The sequence below is a fragment of the Battus philenor genome, unplaced genomic scaffold (genome assembly GCF_028537555.1).
Source record: "Battus philenor isolate CCGP_79_NKW_IND1 unplaced genomic scaffold, ilBatPhil1.0.hap1 SCAF_17, whole genome shotgun sequence".
Lineage (NCBI taxonomy): Eukaryota > Metazoa > Arthropoda > Insecta > Lepidoptera > Papilionidae > Battus > Battus philenor.
In genome coordinates this window covers 9,003,544-9,026,190 of record NW_027181679.1, presented here as the reverse complement: position 1 = coordinate 9,026,190, position 22,647 = coordinate 9,003,544, and the positions used below count along the sequence as shown (strand labels likewise).

At 31.3% G+C, this 22,647-nt stretch overlaps 1 protein-coding gene across 4 annotated transcripts in view; it reads right to left on the bottom strand.

The window, feature by feature from the left end:
- The window catches only part of LOC137919990 (hypoxia-inducible factor 1-alpha-like), a 102,874-nt gene that overhangs the window by 24,811 nt on the left and 55,416 nt on the right, over nucleotides 1–22,647 (bottom strand). For all 4 annotated transcript variants that reach the window (XM_068763227.1, XM_068763224.1, XM_068763225.1 and 1 more), the window contains exon 7: nucleotides 2,789–2,933. In XM_068763227.1, the coding sequence (XP_068619328.1) occupies nucleotides 2,789–2,933 (145 nt within the window). The remainder of the gene's footprint in view (nucleotides 1–2,788; nucleotides 2,934–22,647) is intronic.

Sequence of the window (22,647 nt, the reverse complement as noted above, 5' to 3'; positions counted from 1 at the left end):
TAGATAATCATTACATGCAATGGCTGTCTCTAAAAAAACATCAACACGTGTTACATAAAGTACCTTTTAAATCAAGTTAATGTCAAGTGTGGTTTGATAAAAATTAGAAAATTTCTTACTAAGTCGATAGCTAGTCGAAAGGTCGAAATTAAGTTGACAATAGTAGGTCAATGTATAAAATTTTATAACAAACTACCCAACAACGTGGGTAATTTATCTCTATGTAAATTTAAGAAATTTATTACGAACAGGTTTTGCCGAAAGGCTTATTACTCTATTTCAGAGTATATTCACGATAACGATGATTTGGTAGATGTGTTTATTTTGAAAAAAAAAAATATTGACTAGTTTTTTGTTAGTTCTTTTTAGGTTTGTTAAGAACTAACGTAAACTTTATTGTACGCTGACAATTATAATTGATTGTAATGATCTCATATAATAAAGCTTAAATAATATGACCTTTAAAATTATTATTGAAAATATTATAAAATTAAAAAATTAGCAAAGTAAAATAAATGCTTGGAAACACAGAAAGCGGAGTATAAATAATTCAAATATAATTAGAAATAAATATGAAGGTATCCATTAAACAAATAATAAACCTTCTGTGAAAATAATTTACTGTGTAGCTCAACGAGGTCACTTGTTCGTTAGTATCATAAAAACATATAAGTATAATGAAACTTTACGACTTCTTTGGTGCGCAAATTTATATAATCCTGTAAATAAAAGTGTTAATTATGATGGACACTATATTTACATAGACGTTATCATTTTGGTAGCCTAGATGGTTAAACTACATTCATAACTTTATGGCCATGTTTAATCTTAATGCTTCTTTAGGTATAACACATTCTAGAAAAAAAAGATAATCTTAAACCACCTGCAAAACAAGATTGATTTTAAAAGCAAATATTAACAAAGTTGTTTGCTCTTTGGCATTAGGAATTAAAGATTCTTTTGGCTTATTGACAAATTCTGTTTGCCCATTGGCAATTACAACTTCTCCGGTTTTGATTTGACATAGCGATAGAGGCAGTTAGCCCAAACCTCTATTTAGTAACTATGTTTCAAGGATTCTTTAGGAACCATCGTTCGGGTATATTACATTATTCATTTTACCGGGTTGGTAGATCCTAAAACTTATAAAACGCTTAACTGGGCGTAACAGCCCCTGAGAGGAGATCTCTGGGCTGTAACTCGAATCGAGTTTAACTTCCTTATTTATGTCCGGAAGAGCCGAACCTCAGCTCGACCTATTGCTGTTTTTTAATGAAAGCTAATGCTAATACTAACCCGTTCTTTTTTAATCGAGAATATCTATAATCGCTAATAAAAAATTGGAGCTTATTGAAAACTCAACATCATTATTCCACGTCCACTGCTCGATAAAGGCCTCCTTATAGATTTCTAATAGGACCGGTATGAAGCGACCCACATTGAGCGTTTTCCTTGTATCATAAGCATGTCTACCTTGTAGTTGGACGTTCTCCACTGCACTAGCCGATCCGTGGTCTTCACATCAGAATCTTAGAGGCCTAGTCATAGCCATACGTCCTGCGTTCTATGTGGTCTGCCCTCTATCACTTCACCTCGCCAATCCGCTGGACTCCATTTTTGATCATCTACTTATGTCTTCATTCCTGAATCGATCGTAATATTTTTCGATGTCATCGATTCTAAGTTGTTTTATTATTGATCATGTCTAACGTAGTCATGTTCGTAGTTGATTATAAATGTTTATGACCAGACCGCGTATTAAAAATGATGACTGTGGTAGTTTTTTTTGTTTAATTTACTTACAAAACATCAAAAGGTTTACATGTTTGTATATTTCTTGAATATGTATTTGATTCTGGCGAATATGAATAGAAGGAAAAAATCCAAGGCTTAAATACAATAATAGTCGATACGCGAATCATTTAAGGTAGCGACAATAACATGGCAAAATGACTGTATTTCTAAAAATCAAACACCAAATAATAATACCATCTGTGTATCAGAGATTTATTCGTGGTTCTCTGAATTGATTTTAAAATAAGGTATAACGCACCTTAACAAAAGCATTTTAAACAGCTCCGTCATCATATGTAATTTAGGGAAGTTAATTTAAAAATGTTTTTATAAACCTCTTTACTTTTACGACAGAAATTGTAACTAAAAGGTCGTTAAATTTTAGGTCGATTTACATAACTTAATAACATAATTAAAATACAAGTAATCTGATAATACTCTATCACGCGATATTAATCCAATTTCGATAAACTACACTTGCACTTTAAGTTAAGAATATTCTAGTATATTACCCAATATTAAATTAAACTATTCGCTTAAAAAATAAAAGAATTAAAACGTGTTGGAATAAAAGCAAATACTAAAGCTGTTTCTGCCTAAAATAGTTATGAAGTAATAATAAAATACATATCGAACAAACGACGTTTCAAACACAAATATAATACATTTATTTAACTTCAGTCACTTATACGATACTTAGGCCCGTACCAATGTAAAGTTTAATTAATTACAAGATTTAGTTTTTATTTATCTTTATTTAAGAAAATAAAGTATAGCATTAATATTGTAACTAAAATAAATTAAATATTTTTAAAACTCATAGCGGTAGACTATAAAGTAAATTAAAAGGAAATTATAAATAAAATAAATAAAAATGTGACTTACCTTTTCCTCTTCAAACATGCATAATCCACAGTTGAACGAAAATAATAAAAATACTGAAATCAACGTAAATTTCAAATAAACCGCGTTTGACGTTTAAAGCTAGACCTACCTGATCACGTAGTTGACGCAGACGACGCTGATTGGCTTCTGTTGTTTGTCTGTGATGACAGTGGCTTGGGTTTGGACCCAGGCGAAGCCGCCCGACTTCGCCAGGAAGCGGTACTGTCCGGTTTCGCATTGTCCTTTGGAGAATACTGCAAGAAAAATGAAGGACTCTTAGATAAGCGATTTGACAATCAGCAGACTTTAGATACCAACTAGTTTACATGTGAATCGGGTGGGCTGTTACTTTTTCGCATTAATGATTATTAAATCAAAACATTTAAGTTTAACGTCTTATATTTATCGTTTATATGTTAAAATAACTTTGCTTTGTAATATAACATAGTATACGAATAGGAGATATCTACTTAGAAGATATCATCACGATATCTCTGGAATGACGCTTAGGAAGTACAAATTTTGGTCGGAATATTCTGTTCGCTGAGTAAATGTTCCGGTAAAAACAGATTCTTTGAAATTTCATCTGCAAAGGGATTTAAAAGGGTATTTATTAGGTTCGCGAAGCGAGCGGGGGACGACTTGTGTTACATAATGAGTAATTAAATTATAGCGCAACCTTTAGTCGTTACAATTTAATAGTATTGTCACGATTATGAAATAACTATTTCGCCTTTAGGTTCGTTTTGACAACAACCATGGTGAGTACAATAAAGAACATTAAAATTGCGTATTAAATTGACATAAAAAATTACAAAAATATACTTTTGGTTTAGTTAATATTCAATTATAATAGTGAGTAAACATTTTTGTTTCGGTTTTAAGAGGAAAGGAGCTTTCGTAATTATTGGATTAATGAAATGTAAGGTGACGAACGGAAATCTATCGCTGCTAAGAATTTTATATGTCAAAGCCCTAAATATCACTTAATTTGTTAAACTGTTTGATGATTCCTTATAATTAAAAAAAAACGTTACTTAATGTTAATAAAAAGATGTCCATTTGACGTTATAAATGTAAACAATGGTAGGAATGATGTCTATTTAAAATTTAACATATATTTTATACCAAAACTAAAGAGAATTTGATTCAAAATACGTGTTATAATTCTTCATTAAACAGCTACAATTATTTTTTTTTTAAATTCATTGACGTTTGTAATTGACTTATAATAATGATTTTTTTTCATTATTACTTTTATATTACACAAACCAGAAAGTTCAACTTAAAATATAAAAAGACAAATTAATATTAATTAAATTTTGAATATATATTGAACATAAATATTCAAATGGTGAATAATATTAAATAAAAAAAATTAAGTAAAGTTAAAAAAGTATAAAATTGAAAGATAATATTATTTCACTACACAGAAACTCCGGGTATGGGAGTGGCAGGTGCCCCTATGCAAACAGAGACGTTGCTGCATTTACACACTATACATACTTGAACTGTCATCCAAATTTTAGTGGACGCCGTGATATTTTTGTACGCGTGGCTTGAACTTTAGAAATTCAACAGCGATATAATTTTAGTAATAAAAATCTACCTCTTGATTATTTGACTTACAATAAAAAATACTGTTTTTAAAAACTACTTTGGGAATTTTCTACTAATTAATCATTTGGGCGATGTAGATATATATTGCTAAAGCTAGGTAAATAAAGAAAAACGATATTATAAAAGAGCGAAAAATAAAAACTAAAATATCATAAAAATTGACGTGCATATAAATATAATAAATAATACATAATAAAGTCAAGTTATTGCGATCATTTTATCAGCTTCTCACGCAACAGTCAATCCTATACGAGGGAGTGGTCATCTTAGAGAAGGAAAAATGGCATTGGGAATGAGATATGAGTAGAGTCAGAATTTTAAAAGAAACAAGTAGAAAGTTTTTCTGGTAACGAAGTGTTTTTTTTGTACACTAGCCGTACACATCGATATTCGAACACAGTTACCATTACGTAAATGAGGAGATTAATACAGCAATAAAATAACGTCTGTACTGAGTAAGTAAACAGTATAAATGTTCTGGCAGCATCAAATACTATAAGAAAAAAAAAGTCGGATTTTAAAATAGTTTGCTTCGATAATCCTTCTAATATAACCCATAGCCGATAATTTATTACTATACATAAATTACCAATATAACCATTAATAAAATTACACAGGCAAGCGAAGGAATGTCGGAACTGGTCCTATACTTTAAAAGGGCCCTCGCTTTGAATATTATAACAGATAATTAATTACATAATTTATATGACATGTTATAAAAGAATGATCTGCTTATTTATAATAAGGAATAAAAGCACATTAGACTACACATATAAAACTTGTAAGTAGTATTTCTAACATAAAAAAATTCAATACTTTCAATCGATATATTCTCCTGGAGCTCTACGGATATGGTCGTCGCATACTTCTATAGGTGTAGTTTTCTCGTGGAATTATTATGCGGTGGGTTCTTGCGTCCTTCACTGTCAGACTTTTAGAGTCATTTAGCTTTTCTCGGCCCTGTACTTTGTTCTTTAAATAGCGACGAAGTTGTCGGGTCACTTGGCCACTGTCCGATAGTTCGCGATGTTTTACGGCTGGTTTTAGTCTCTCTCTCTCACCAACCATAATTCTTTATCAAGTGGTACTGGCACGGTGGAGGATTTTGTCCTGCTAGATGCCTTTTACAACTTCCCAGGAATTGCGGCAGTGGTGCTATTCTTCAAGGTGGACCCCAACACCATACGGGGTAAGTATCGATTTATAAATATTTTTTTCTGCATTGAAATCACAACCACTTGACTGATTGGATCTAACCGAGTTTACTTTTTAGTTAAACAATACAACTGTTTCGCATCCATCGTCAACATATTTTAAGTTATAACCGTACTTTGTTGGGGCGTTTTTCAAAGTAACATACCTTGAGTGTTAGTGAGGAAATTCCGAATTCTGATTTTCTAATTCCGTTCCGTATGTTCAAACGAAACGGAATTCTTGACAAAATTAACATCGTGATAAAAAATTAAGAAATTACACAAGAGATTTCGGAATAGAAATAAAAGTTAAAAAATAATGATGTATAACAAATGTGATGCGCTGTTTTATTTTTTTTTAATTATGTCAATTGTACACGATTTGGAGCATTGAAAATACAGGTCTTTTTAAATTATTTAGAAAAAAAACTATATTGCGGTTTCGTGACTGGCGTGAGTGCCTAGCGTGTGTGCTCGACGTATTTTACTCAATAGCAGTCACGCAAATGGCGATAAGAAAAGACGAGTTCGATGTCTGATAGAAAAACAAAATTGTCGTTTCATACGTCTGTATTTGTTCAAAGTGGGTTGCAGAAATTTAGCATTTGAAGTTTAGTTGTTAACTCATAATTTATATGAAATTTGGAAATGTTTTTACTTTAAAGGTAGCTAAATTCTTTACGTGGCTAGCTGATGTGGCAGTGGCAATCCACTTGGAGCATAGAAGAGATGGCCGCTGAGGTTATAAGTTATGGAGCAGAGACCGAAGACCGGCACGCGCAGCGAAAAGCGTGCGCACACAAGGTGAACAGACTACCTTATTAATTTTACTATGGTAACCTTCCGAAAGACCTCACAGAAGGTAGTTGAATGCAGGCAGCTTTCAGGCGATTTTACTAGAAATCTATGGGGAGACCAATCCATGTCCATTAGTGGACATCTTTTGATTGAATGATGTTGAATCAATCTACACATTACAAAGTATTTATGTATACATGTAGTAATATTAATAGTAACAATTAGTTTTCCAAATGTTAAATATGGCGTGCAAATGATAACTTTGGTGAAAACTTTAATCAAATACACGGTAAGACAAATATCCAAGCTTTGTTTTCAAGTTCCAACAAATCGCGCCGTTTGGCACCTCGCCAGTTATGCGGGTAGCAACATTGCGATAAAGATAAACAAACGAATAAATTTTATTATTACAAGTTGTTTTGTTTTATTATAACGTTACGCAATGCTCGCCAACGGATTAGCGACTCCGTTGGGTTTGGCGAATGCTCTGACAGAGAGTGCTATTCAGGCGACCTATAAAAATGCATCATTCTTTTTTATAAGAATATATAACAAGTATGTCCTACCTTCTTAAGGTGGTGCCTAGCAAAAAGAATCTGTAAGATTTCAGATGCCAACGCGTCGAAAAAACTAAAAATAAATATCAAACTATTTACGCCTTATTTAAATATTTTTTTCAAACTAAAAAGGTTATTAAATGTAATAGTGTACAAAAATTGTGACGAATTGCATACCGAAAACATAAAAATGCAAATCACGGTCATGCCGAAGGTTAATATAATATTTGTACCGGTAAAAACTAAACAAAAACCGAACATTCAACCACGACGCAATACTGTGTTTTCAAGACGATGAAATTTTAGTACCTTCGAATAAAAGTTACACTTTCTATATTAGTTAATATAACATAGATTCCAGTGGTTTAATGAAAATAGTTCAATCAACTCTTAATTAACCTACTTTAATAGAGCTTTAAATTAACAATAACATTCTAGTATCTATTGCATACAGGATATCCCTTGTTTAATATGCCAACGTGTTTTGCATCCAGTTTAACATTTAATAATAATCTTGTAAAATATAACATATAGTAGGCACACATTTTTATTGCGTAATTATTAGTTTTCGCAAGAAATTGAAAATATCTTTCGCGTAGTCTGTGTTAATTTATTACAATTTCATCGAGTACACGCACATAAATAATTTAAACCTATATATATATAGTAATATATATTTAAGACTACATTCTAGATAATTCCACCAAAATATTTTGTTTGTAATGAAAATATGAATATTTATTTATTTCGTTAAAGCGAGGAAATAGCCACAGAAATTTTCTGAAGAACGCAACCGAATGGCAGATCTATTTAATATTATATAATATTCCTGGCATTGTAACTACGGTGATGTGATAGTGGTCTCAATAGATCTAACTAGCCAAATTGAATGCGCTTACGACGGTCAGTCTATTAAAAAGGCATAAATATACATTTGCTTTAGTATTCATAGTCAACAGAGCCAAAATTATTACTTTGAGTTGTTAAACTGCAACAACATAAATAATATTAGAAACAATTCTGATGCCCATAAAATATTACATAGCCGCAAAAGTTAGCCATTTAATGCTTAGAGGCACATGGCTGGCATCTTTTCATAATTAAAACTTTGCTTTTAAATTACATATTAGAAAATACATATTTAATATAAAAACATTCAAAAAGTTACTTTCACTTCAAATTGCAGATTTATAATGACCAATATTTAAGATGACATATGAAGGCTATTATATAATAGGAGGCAATAAATTAAAAATTATAACAATTCTATAGGTTGAAAATCAATACGCATTTAAATATGAAAACAAATTTTGTAAAAATGAAAATAAAATGACTGCGACGAAACGTTTGGAAGCGGACGCCAAATCATGTCACTGCATATTCCTGGCTACTTTCAATGCATTCACATTCTTACTAAATGGCAAAAATAAATATGAATTACAAGTGCATTGACCTACCAGAAATATACATTCTGATGTAAAAACATAAACTTTTCAAGAACTTCATAACGAATTTAAAAAGATATTTAACATAAGAATTAACAAATATTAATGTTTTGGTGCAACATAACGTTTTATTCTATAAATGAATTATTGGAAATCTATGAGAGGGCCTATATCCAGCTGCAGACTTACTACGGCTGAAATAATGGAAAAATCGGGTATTTATTCTTTTGACAAATAAAATATCAAAGAGGTTACTTATAAAAAAATAATCTTAGAATATTTACTACAAATCAAGGGACCCATAATCTTATACAATAGCCAAATAAAATATAAAGAACAGTAACAATTTCTTCCTCTTTTTAGCCCAAAGACTAGCCCATTGAGAAGCATAGGTAAGTCCCAAAGATCTGTGGGTGGATGTACTCTTTTATGATAAAACAAAGTAAAAACGTATTATTGATGAAGTGAACTCAATTAACAGGACGATATAATCAAGATGAAACTGTGCAAAAATTAGGTTAAGTACTTTTAAACAAACGCTTCAATATAAACTTGGAATTGGAACGGGAAAACGACCCGAAAAAGGTCGGAGTAAAATTTAATTTACAGTAATTGTTGTAAGTTTATACAATTGTTAAATAACGTCCTCAAACAACGTGATATTTCAGGGGACAGTTTATGTTTTGTTAAAGTATTGTTTTATTTTATCTCATACGAGAATTATTACGTTAATTTTACTTTTTATTATTTACGCTTTGAAATTCTTACGACGTAAGATATTTTATAACCTCTTTGACAGAATCACACGTTGTGTAAAAACGAGTTTACATAACACGAGCCCGAAGCGAAAATAAATTGGGGTGTGGATGTTTATCGTCACATTAGCAGGGATGCGAACGGGGTTATTCTCAAACGCGTTATAAATATTAAACGACCTTTAAAACAAATTATGTAATCTAAGCTACTTTTACATAGGCGGGATTAGATAGCGGGTTAAGAGCCGAGGGTTTATCTGAAAACTGTAATAAAGAACTTATGTAAATGAATGTTATCTGAAGTGTTAAATTTTATATTTAATTGAAATTATTTTAACAAAAATAAGGTACTTAACGTTTTATTTCATTTATATTATATAACAATTTGTATTTTAATATTTTTTAGAAACGAAATAAACTTTTTTGTGACCAACTATGTACTACGAGTGGATGTGTAATATACCGATGTATTATATTCTATTAATACACTCATATAGTATACTTGTGTTAATCATCATGTAATAAATTTTAGAAATGTATTAAGCAAAAACTTAAAACGATTCTATTAATGGTAAAAGGTTATATAAGTGATAATAAATCACCTGGATGGAATGCTCTACTACTGTATTAAGCATGTTAAATAAAGTGAAGAATGCGTAATATACCCGTTTGCGTTTATTGTGGGCTCTTTCAAGATTAGGGCGCGTTCAGAAACCTCGTAGTTTTAAGTTGAAAGATATCAACCCAGGGATGGTCAATCTGATTCCAGATTCTATTAAAATAAGCTCTCCATCTTCTTCAATAGACTTTTTGCAGTAAATATCTATGAAATCTAAAATTTCTACAATACATTGTGGAAACAATTTATTACATTAACCTAGTGTTAATGTATTAAGAAGTATATAACTAAGCGTTTAACTTTTGTATGTTCGTTTTTTTTCGCGATGATCGGTCTTGTGCCGCTTGTATCCAGCGACTTTCTGCGACCATTGTTCCGCCTACCCCGTGCCGCATTTTCTGGTAGTGGTCGCTTCTCTAGGACTTTTATATTATAATTATATTATTCGATTATGTTTTTTTCTTTCAAAACTATTATATCGGTAGTTTTGATTGTTTCCACTAGTGATCTATTATGAAACTCTCAAAAAATAATATCTGTATTAAGTTATATAAATGTATAAATTTCCACTTTGAAGATCGTCGATTTAAATCAGTTAACCCAAAAGTTTCCAACTTTCAATAGAGTGCTGCGGAGAAGAAAATTTTAAATTGACTTTTGATACAGTTGAGCACTTAACATTCAAAATATTAATCGACTACTTTATTTCAAAGAACTTGTATTGAATATAGTTAAATCTAGATGTAATAATCGGTACGCCTGGACTTTAAGACATATAAAATACGATACTGCAACACTGCGAACACGATGCAAAAATGAGAAAAGGGAGTGTGTGTTTTCTGGTTATTTGAGTAATTTTACTTAATATATTAAGTAAATAACATTTTTAGCACTTTCAAATATTCTGCAGCACATAAGTATATATCGGCTTTCTAATTAAAAGTAAACTTAAACATGAAATCATTTAGTGAAATTTAAATTTATACCTTTCATCAAATATGCAGTCCAATTAATTTAGTACTTTTTGATAAAATGAGCAAAATTTTTAGAGACATCAAAGATAAAAATATGAAATGTTTTACGCAGTTTTTACTTACAATGTTATGAGATAAAGAAATGTTTTTAGATATTATAGCATAGATAACATAATTGATAGATATAAGTTTTAACACAAAAATTGTACTTTGAAAAATATATTACGAATATTTTATTACTTGTCTAGTATTTGCCATTATTCCTTATTAGCTTTGATACGATTCATACAAAACAAATATTGAAACAAAAGCTCTTTACAAATCATAATCCGCAAAGAAGGCTTTCAGTCGAAATTCTTGCCGAGAACTTAGAACAGCAATATTCCTAGATAATTGTGTCACACAAGAATAAAAAAGGTCGTTAGTTTTTCGATCCGCACAGAATGAAGAAGCGGTTATAAAAGCGGCGTGGGATATTAAGTCTAAGCCTTTAATCTTGTTATCTACTGTAAAATCGACATGGCGATCGTACCAGTTGATACAATTGGTAATTCCCTGATGTACGCGGAGAATTGAGGCAGTCAATTTTTATTACCTTTTATTGTCGAAATAATGCGACCGTTTGTTACTAAAGTCTTTTTCTGAAATAATTTATTATTTCACATCTTATCAAGTTTCAGAAGCATGTTTTAATGCTATAACATCTTAACAAAGTATTCTTAAAAAAATTTAGACAAGGGAGTTTTTTTATTAAGTGATGTTTCTGCCAATTTACTTTTAAAATCCTATGTTTCAGCTAAAAGATGTCCACAGCTGGACACGGGTCTCCTCCATTAGGGATTTCCAATAGGAGCGGATGGGAGCAGTCTGCATCCAACGTCGTCCGATGACTTTAACTATTTCGTCTGTCCACCTTGGGACAGGCGTCATTCGCTGCGCTTGTCAGTACGTGATTACCACTCCAGAGCCATAAGACCCCATAGGAAATATTGCCAACTGCCGCTTCGACTTGCTAATTCGTTGAGCTATGTCAAATACTTTTGTTCGCCTACAAATCTCCTTAGTCATTAACCTATATAAAAACTTTGCGGTTAGTTCAGTGCGTAAACCGGACATGATTTTGTACCAAAAGCAACGGTTTTTCTTTAGTTACAACAATACTTTATTTCTTATGTATGCTAGTAACTAGAATTACAAAAGTTACATCTTGAAAATTAAAAGTGGGATTAAAGGTCAATTTCGGACTTCGCCGACCAAATTCAGATTACATTCATATCGAATAGTTTCGGAATAAAAACTTCCACAGCCATCTCTAAACTTCGCTCTAAAAACACAGAGTTTTAGCCACTAAAATCTTATTAACGTTTACTACGGTCATAATCACACGTACAATATTCTCGGAGCCCAGACTTTAATTCTATTATTCTTACCTCAAGTGTACTCTTGCATACGAGACGTGTGTAATGTTGTATTTCAACGGATATTTTTTCTAGTGAAAATAAACAGTTGTCACGGATGGTTCGAATTGAATTAGTAGATTTGGACAAAAATGTGGTTGAAACGGGTTTCGTGACAGGGCACACGTATTGTAAAAAAGTTGTCCTTTTCAAATAAAAAAAAGTAGCGCACAAAATATCCGAACGTCGTTTCACGTCGTTATAACTCGTCGTCTAAATTTCGAGGCCATTTGATATTTAGAATTGAACCATTTTCTTGCCGTACTTATTGAGTTTTGCGTGTGAATAAAAATGAGTTTTCAAAGCGCTCCGAGAATCTCTTACTTGGATCGAGGCCAAAGTGAGGTTTTATGCAATCTTAGTAATCATTGGATTAATGTTTTTAGTTACAGGTTTCATTTATGATTACAAAAACTGACAAATCGATTAATTGCTATTGAAATGAGAATAACGCTTCGACTTGAAAACATTCATCGATCCTCGTTAACGATTTACTGATGCGGTAATAACCATCACAAAGATATTATTGTATTCATCTATAAACAAGTTCACTTATAAACTTCCGATAAAAAAAGAATATATAGTATCCGTATTTTCTTTTTGGAAAAGGTTGAATTTTACCTCATACTGTTATTAATAGATTTTTAAATAAATAAAACAGGACTTTGTTTTTAAAAAAATCTTTGACTATTTAGTCTACTAATCTAAACAATGGCGGAGAATACAATCTTCAAAGGATAAAATATTACTCAAAGAGCTTATGACCTGGTTTCTAACTTCTTAAACTTAAATTAATCTGCGACGTAATTTTAAGAGATAAACATTATCACTTTAGACGAGCAGTAGTAGTCAAGCGGTAGAGGACTGTGGCTTACAATCTTAGATAACGTGTTTTATTCCAGAGATACAACATTGTATAATTCAAACTTTGTTCATTATTTATATAGGATTTCCACTGCTCCATGCGTACCACAATACTACACTACGATCGTCAACCCATCTGTCCAGCGTAGCAATTGTAGTATATACCCCCATAAACATCTTTGAGGGAGGCCTATGCGTAGCAATGGGCATCAAATAGCTGAAACGGCGATATTAGACAATAAAGATAAATATCTGGTATGTAAATAACATGAATTGTCCTTTTGGACTAAATAAATTGGTTTGTATACACAATATGCTTCATTACAATTTTAGTCCTTATTCTAGAAGTGTATTTTGTCATTATCGAATACCTATTAACATTTAAAGCGAAGTTTTAGTGCTATTGCGTGCACACGCACATAATATATACATGTGGTCTTAAGGAACATGACCAATATAATTTTATTTAAACAATAAGTTACATAACGTAAATGTATTATGTATCAAAATTTTATTTGATTATAAATTTGAAGAGTTTAGTTTGTATATTGCACATGATATACAAAATTCAGCCTAAAACAACAATGATTTTAGAATAAAAAATTATGAACATTAAAGTTCTAGAAATTACGATATGTAAAACGGGCACACTCCAATTCTTATGTCACTATTGACGTATAAATTAATTTCCGTTTTAAAAGCGTTATGAACATTCATTAACGAATTCGACAGATTATATAAATTCCGTGCCGATTATTATCAACGTAACTATGCCGCGAGTGAGGGCCGTATTTCGTCCGACTCGCAGCGGACGTTCAAGTTCAAGGCAGTGGAAAAATTACGATCCACAAATGCAAGAGACGAAAATAAAATGCTAATGCGGTGTGAATAGCGGCGGCGCCGGGCAAACATCAGTGTGACTCCGAATTAGTTGTACGTCATTGAGATTCAGATATGAATACTTTATCCTGTAGTATGCAGTTTGTTTGTTATCACTAAAAACCATGAATGACATACACGTTGTAGATCTTTTATGGTATTTTTTTTAAACCTAATTTGTGTCACGACGGTGTTTTTCTATTCATTTACAATATAATCTTTCCTTACGTTTGTTGAGCGCAAATAATTGACATTGCTATTTGAGTGCAAACATTGATCTTTCTTCTCCTACCAGCGAGTCACGCGACCGCCTTTTCTTGTATAAAATTGTATTTTATTATGCACAGTACAGTAAAGTGCAATTAAATGTAATTATTTACAAGTGAAAACTTAGATTTTAAATTTTATAAGAAGGTTCATTGCATTAGTTTGAACGCGAGCAATCGTTGAATAAGCAATTTAATATAATATGAATAAGTTATATAACAGGTTTTACCATGTCATATAATTGACTTTACTTCTATATTCAATAAGACAGTACATGATACAGTTATGATTGTTGCACGTTACAGTAAATTCAGCTGCACCGTTTACTTTAGGTCATCATTAGTCAAACCATCCATCAATCTTTTCTTGACAGACCCATGTCTAAATGTCCATCCGCATTCAAACCGCGAAGAGTTTACCATCTGCATGTATTTTCCAGTCATCTCATACCCATGTATACTTCTAATGTTTGAAACAAATTTAGATAGATTATAAATCATTTTCAATAATTATGTTCTAACAATATTGAAGCACTTCCCTTCGGGATTATTCTTTGAAAATAGAGTCAAAATTCAACAAACATCTATTAACAACACCCATTTTCGTTTCAATAATTTAGTAAAAGCAATAGAGTCTAATATAAATAGCGCGTTACATTAGTAATTTATACGGATACTTAAATGCTTTTTTCTGTGACAAGCTATTCACCGAAACAACATATAACCGAAATTTATTACTATTTAATATATTACGTTTTAAAAAAATAATGTTGAAAATTGATATAAATTTATTTAGGCTAGTTCTTTTGTCATTTTGTTTATCAAAAGAAAATTTAACATAAAGTATCCAAATTTTAATAGATCATGAAATACTTAAACGTAATTAAATCTTTCAATCATTCCATCATCATCTATTTTTGAAAAACCGAAATAATAATATCACCAAATAATTATCTAACACAGTTTTCATTAGCTGGTTTTGTACCATAATTTATTGGGATACGTGTCGCGGGAAGGTCAATAATCGAAATCAATGCCTAAGTTTACTTTTTAACACATTACTACGCACTTACGCTAATAGGAATCTAACTAAAAACTTTTTTGACGATCCCACCTAGTTTTCATTCCATATATATATATATATATATATATATATATATATATATATATATATATATTTCTGGGATTCAAAAAATTAGTAACTCTGTGGGTAACTGTATACGGTATTATAATACCACGTAATGTCTTGTTAGGTAAAAAATTTAAGTACATTAAACAAAAACTTGTAAAAAGAAATTACTATTATTGTGTTAATGATTTTTTGAAATGATAATAAACCATATATATGTATTGTAAAAATGATCACAATAAGCCGTCTGAGTTTATAGCAGTCTTTTTTCAGATCAGGGCGTATTTGGAACCCTCGTATAAGTTGAAGGACGGCAATGTACGGGAGTTCAATCTGATTATAGTTTTTCGTTCATGAAATTTAGTTCTCCTAGCATTCTTTCCATGATGTGCATATGTGGGTGATAGTATATGATCCTATGTAGATAGTAATGTGAATAAAGAAATGATTTTTTTTGTTCTATCAGGTATACGTCTAGATTTTTCTGAAATTTTTATACGACTTAAAGCCGACGCCAACTATATTAGTATTATATAAGACGTGGTTTCAGCGCTGGACGAATTTTCACAAATTACTGGAGCTGTTTATATTTATTTAGTCATATAAATAGCTTTAGCAATTTGTGAGATAATATTTACTCGGAGGTGCTGTATACCGGCCTTTGCATACCGCGGTAGCGGAGAATGTGCCAACTTAGATGAGGTTCATAGCGGACCGCGACCTTGCCCATCGTGCGCTGTGATAGATTATATTTTTAAACGTGGGTCATTCGTTAACATCGATCAGCTGGCTGCCCACACTTGTCACGATAACGAATACGCCATACACACCAGACTAATATTTTTCGTCGCATATTTTACATGGATTACATAAAAATTTCGAATAGTTTTTTTAATTACTGGCCGTTAACCGCTACATCTTGACTATATTTTTTCATTAACTTTTACTCACACCTCTTTGCCAAAGGAATTTCATAAAATCCGTATTTAGTTGACTTCTACTCGGGAATAGTTCTATGAATTTTAAGCCTTAAAGATTTTAAAATTTAGAACCATATGGTTCTAGTCAATTGTGATGAGTCCGTACGTAAGTGGAAATCTTTTATTATAATATAGTTAGATAAAAATATAATATTAATTAATATATATTAAAGGATATGGTGATACTGATAAAAAGAATTTCCCTTCTTTCAATTTTTGTTTAATTTGGAAAGCCCTCATAGTTAGTTAATTTTGTTTTAAGGATACCCTAAAGCTGTCGCTATAATAAAAGCAACTTTCTGATGTGTTTTGGCGTAGATTTCTACCTGTACCTGTCTTAATTTGCATTCCTTTGCAAAAAAAAAACGTAATTTAACAAACATTTCTTAGTTTTATTATCATGCGCGGCGCTGAATGGGGGCATAACAATTAAAAAGGATAAATTCGTTAGGAACTTAATTTATGCGCGATTAGAGGTCGTTGTCAACCATTATATATTTTCACAAGCAGGCGTTGGACGCACGAGCGGCGCGTGACACGTGTGCACTTGTAAATAACGTGATCTGTTAATGTTTTGTTAAATTAAAAACAATCTAACAGCCTTTTAATAATTCAATATTTTTTCCATTATTCAGCAAATCTTGAAGATCAAAATCAAATCATAATAAAATAAAACTAAAGGTCATCATCAACATAATTTCAGCAATAACACGTTCACTGCTGAACATTGGCCTACCCCCACAGATTTCCAATAACACCGGTTGGTAGCAATCTAAATCCAGCGTATTCTGACAATTTTAAAGTAGTCTATCTACATGGTTAGATTCATTTTATTTAAGTGGCAATGTATCCTACTCTTGGCCAATAAATACATTTTACAGTTAAATGGTACTTATCATTTTTGTAAATACCATTAAAATTATGATAATATTATGATCATTAAATTACTCATGTTACAAAGACACTTGTTTATTTTTTTTATTTTTTAATAGCATAAATTACCGCGATGGGCAAAGTAAATTTTATAAATACCCTGTTATTGTTATTACTTACAATGCTGTATTACTATAATAAAATATTCATATGATTTTAAAGGCCATGAACATCATTTCAGACGTAAGACGTCGACTACTAAACATAGGCCACCACATTGATTTTCAGTAAGAGTGGTTGGAAGCGGCTTACATTCTGCGTCTTCCGGCGAACTTTATTAGGTAGTTTGTCTGTCCACCTTGTGCACTGGTTTTGATTTATTGTATTTAATAGTGATAACAAAGCAATCACGGCCTGTGCGATTTTGCAAAAAAAATATAGTTAAATAACGATCAAGAATAAAATAAGTTCAACGAATAATTATGATACTAAATTATACGTGTAAAATTGTTCCCTTACTTTACTAGAATAAAGTAAGAAAATGTGTTGGGATTTTATTTTATATTATTGTGTCCTTATGACAATTAATTATAGTCGGATCGGAATCCCTGTACCGCACTTTAGGAAAGCGTGCATATCTGACTCGCGATTTTTTTTCTTAGTCGTCATCTGTAACCTCTAATGACAGAGTTTTTTAATCTAGGATATAATGATTTTATACAGTTTTTTATATTTATATATATTTTTTTTATAAATATTATAAAAAAAACTTATGTCTAACTTATTCTTAGTATTCGGCCTTTTAATTTTAGCCTAATTGACATTTTATTTTATGCTCTACTATTTATTTTGTTTTACATTTTAAAACACTTATTCTCTAATTTATTTGCTTCATCGGTGTACATGCACTCTATTTAAGAATAGAGTGCACTGTGTACACATTTAAAAACTATTGCTTAATATCTACCTTCGCGCAGTACAGCGGGTCCGGTCACCCTACACAAGGCCGTATTATTATCTAAACTTTGTATTAAATCCGGCACAGCTATCACACTTGTGCTAGCCGCGTTATGACATCAACTGTTACGTCTAATTACCGAGGCAATTTTATTATTTGTGTTACTTGTCAGTCGCACACTAACACTTTTGCTTGGCTGTAAAAATAGGCACGGAAGTATATACAGAAGGCCTCTGCGAGAATTTTCTAGGCATCTCATCACTCATCGCCAATAAATCTGTACTCAGAAATTTGAATAGTGTTTCCAAATGAAGATAATATATGGTAACACTTACTTGCAGTTTCACATCATAATTATGTGTTGAAAATTTCCATGACTTTAAATTTCATTACACATTTCTAACATGTCTTGACGAGTGCTATCTCAAGATAAATACAGATAGAGATTAGATAAAAAACACTACTAAGCAACAATTGTATTTTGTTGGTGACCATAGAGATAGTACACAAAGAAATGCGTAGTTTTATTGGTACGTCATTATCATCATCTCAGCCGTATGACGTCCACTGCTCTCACGAGAGACTTCTACCTATATACTTCTAAATGGACCGGAAGTGGCCTGGTTCCAGTGTCTTCCGACCACAATATTGTAGGCGGACGTCTTCCACTGCGCTTGCCATTTCGTGGTCTCCATTCCAGAACCTTAGAGTTCAATATTGTACATCATGAGCTCAATAATTATTCCTTAAAACTTTAGCAATAAACACATCGATCCTTCTTTCACGAAGCTCGCTACAGACACATTGCGGGTTCATTAACCCTACACATAGGATTTTTTATACCAATTTCCAGATGTGCAACTCGCCTGCAACTACTTTTTTCGAAACGAACTGTACAGTTAACTTTGCATTACTTCAACTTTTTTTAAGGTTTTAAATCATTCGTTCATTTACGAATATACAAGCTGATTGATTACAAATTTTAAAGGGGAGAATATGTAGCTCATTTGACCCGTTTTCAAAATTCGGTTTACTACACATTAAAATAAATTACTGCTGAAAAAAGTCATTAATCTGTCGCATTCCAACATAATAAAAATAATATTTACATGTTTCAGAGTGATCACTTTATATAAATTATTGTAAATAGGCGTCAAAAGCTTTTAGCGCCTTTTTGCAAAAATTTAAAAACAAATATGTTTGTAATACATTACACTAATTTCCGATTAAAAGTAGAACATGATTAAAAAAAGACGTAAGCGCATTCTTGACAGCTCATTGTAACAACCAAATTACAATACAAATTCTTATTAATCCGCATTGGCGATTTATTGCTACCTACAATTCCAAGTATTATTTTGTAACAATTAAAGTTAAAGTATGTATAATGATTAAGAAATGGCATATTGTCGGAAAACATTCTTATTAAAAATAGTGAATATACATGCTTGCCAAAATTAACTTCTGTAGGTGGTTTTACAACATTCAATTTTTATTATTAGCGATACGAGAAGATTTTCTACTAGTCAACCTGTGGTTTTGTGACGAGAAACAGGCTGGCTGTTCAGTGCCAAAAGAATTAAATCCTCACATACATTTCTCAAGGTCATACTACGGTCGATTTTCCCGTCATAATTACAAAATACGTTTGGACAACATAACAAGAAATTATGTAATGCTCCTTTATTGTCATAACTTCAATATATTTTTAAAGAGAAAACTTTTTATACTTTATCTATTTGACTGTTTCTTTTTATGGATATTTAATATTTGACAATTTATATTTTATACATTAACTACCTGATTATATATATTCATTCGATTGTTATTGTGAACATAATCTTTTAATTAAATAAAAAATAATTAAAAATGAACTAGACTGATAATATTACTGCTTTTACATTTTGGAATGTAAGGCTTACGTTCCAACTTTTTGTGTTAAGTATTCAAGTAACTTATTATTTCAGAATATTATTTTTTACCCTATAAAATGACTTATTTTGACTGGAATCTAAGCTTCAACGACAGAACTGATGTTTATACACACATGTTTACGCCGCATGGGATAAAAACTATAAGAATAATGAAAAAGTAAAATACATTGGTAAATACAATGACGTCATTAAGACTTCGATACAATTTTATTATAGGAACATTCAAATTATAATGGTTATTGCTGTGATACGTAAATACTTATCTTATCTGAGAATAACAATAAAAAAATATGCACTAGAATAATTAAAAAAAATACTACTGAATATTTTGATTATTACGTGTGTATGTTTAAGTGAGACATTCTTTTAAAGTGTTTAGAAATAAAATATTTAACTCGTTTTATCATAGCACGATGGAGATAACGTTAAATTTTTTAAATTCAGTCGTAAAATAATTTTATTTCTTATATTAAAGGTTCATTTGTTTTTGGTCATTGCAATCTATGTAATCTAATATAATACAAGAACAGTCCGTAGTATGAGTTTTTAAAATAGTACTTAATTATACTCATTTTATGTCCTTAAGTAAATAAATAATTGTATTAATTTAAGTACTGCAAACTTGAGCAGTTCGTTATTTAAATGCAAGTAATTTAAGAAAGATATACCGTGTTAAAGTTTATTTTAGGTACGAATCGACTTTCAAAGTCGACAAAAAATTACATCAAACTACGTAATAAATTTAATGCAGAATCAATAATTAAATTAATATACAATTTATTACATCCGTATAATAAAGGAGGCTAGGCGCATGGATTATATTTTAACGCTATATTATTATCAGAAATCCATTACACGTTATCAAGTCTTACACAGACACGATGCGTCAAAGTAACTCTAACTTCCTGCTTTACTATCGTCACTTCAAAACTGTTTGTTCAACAATAAAACAATAATAAAAAAATATATTTATCTATACTTAGTCTTGCCATAAATGTTGTTAAAAGGAAAACATTATTTAGTGTAAAAATATTTTTTACTATAACAGTGTGGTAGTGTAATACGTCAATATAAACATATTTTAAATATATAAATATTAATTAAAGAGGTATCCATGGGCTGCAATACAAATTTAAACGTAGCGGCCAGTTAGCTCTAGCAGCACACACTATAAGCCTCAGAGACTTGAAATTTGGTGGGATTATTACTTTTGCTGGAAGAGGTCAGTTAAGAAAGGATAACGCGAATTTTTCGCAAGACGGATTAGGGGATATTGTTTATTTTCACGACGATGGCAGGAGACAGCTAGTATTTTACATGTATGTAGTTGTTTGTCTGTCTTCTTTTCAACCGATAGACGTCCACAAGGCATAGGGCTCTCCCAAAGATCGCCACGATAACCGATCTTGCGCTACCCACATCCACTTATTTCGCTCGACCTTGATTATGTCGTCGGTCCATCTGGAAGAGACCTAATCAAGCGGGGTTTACCGGGGGTTACCGGTTCATATTCGCCACTCAAGAAACATGGTTTGTATGTTTTATTTAATACTCATTATATTATCTACATATTGCCAACGTTTAATATTCATATCATTAGTGTACAGTGAATTATTTTTATTTTTAGCTTTATCACTATGTTTCTCTAAAATGAATAAATTTCAAGGGCTATAGAATGCTAACAAAGCAAAGATTATAGGTACAAGAAAGGCATATAGTTATAGTCAATTGAGAGATGGGAGAAACCCGTATAAGATGGTTCCTCGACTTGAAAGATTAGGGTGCATTTGAAACCGTTGTATCTTTAAATTGAAGTAAAATATTATTAAGCTCATTCCGATTTTAATTTCAATATAATAGAAATCTTCTAGCATTCTGATGACGTATGATCATTATAAATGATGAATGAATAAATTTTGTCAACCTAAGTGATGAAAATCGTAAAAAAAAGTTATTTTAATGTCTTATTATATGTATTAGTACAATTAAGTAAACCAAGAGACGATAAAGCAACTATTATCCCTATATTCTAGACAAAACCAGCTATGTTGACGTTATTTGTATTGGGAAACCACAGATTTGTGGTCTCTATTTCACTTAATAAGTGTATTTTAACTGAAATATAGCATAATGCTACTGCGGTTCACCATAAAATTATAATGTTTCCCCATACGTTCAAATATAATAAATTCATTCAACATTAAGCGTCCATTGTGTCAGTTATAACAGGCGTATAAAGGCGTTACTGCCGCGCACTTACAGTTCTCTGTGGGACTGCACGATAAAAGCCTTTATCACGAGACGCGTAAAACTTTACCGAAATTGAAGTCGGCATTTTTAATGTTACGGTTTTTACCACAATAAGTAGTACTTTCATTATCAATATATTTATGTGATTGTTGAAATTTAAATGAATGAAAGCATCTTAGAATGGACTACATATACGACCTCCTCATTACTATTATAACATGAGATTCTAAGAAACATTGCTGGTGTTCGGAGTAAGCTCTCTAATAGAATATAAACAGCCCTTAGACGCCCACCGGAAGGCATAAGCTTCTCCCAAAGATACCAATGCCTTGGCAGGAGGGTTAGCGGATTGAAAACTAGTTTGTGAGCCGTAGGGATCGTTTACATTTAATTATAAAGTAATCGAAGCCACAACAT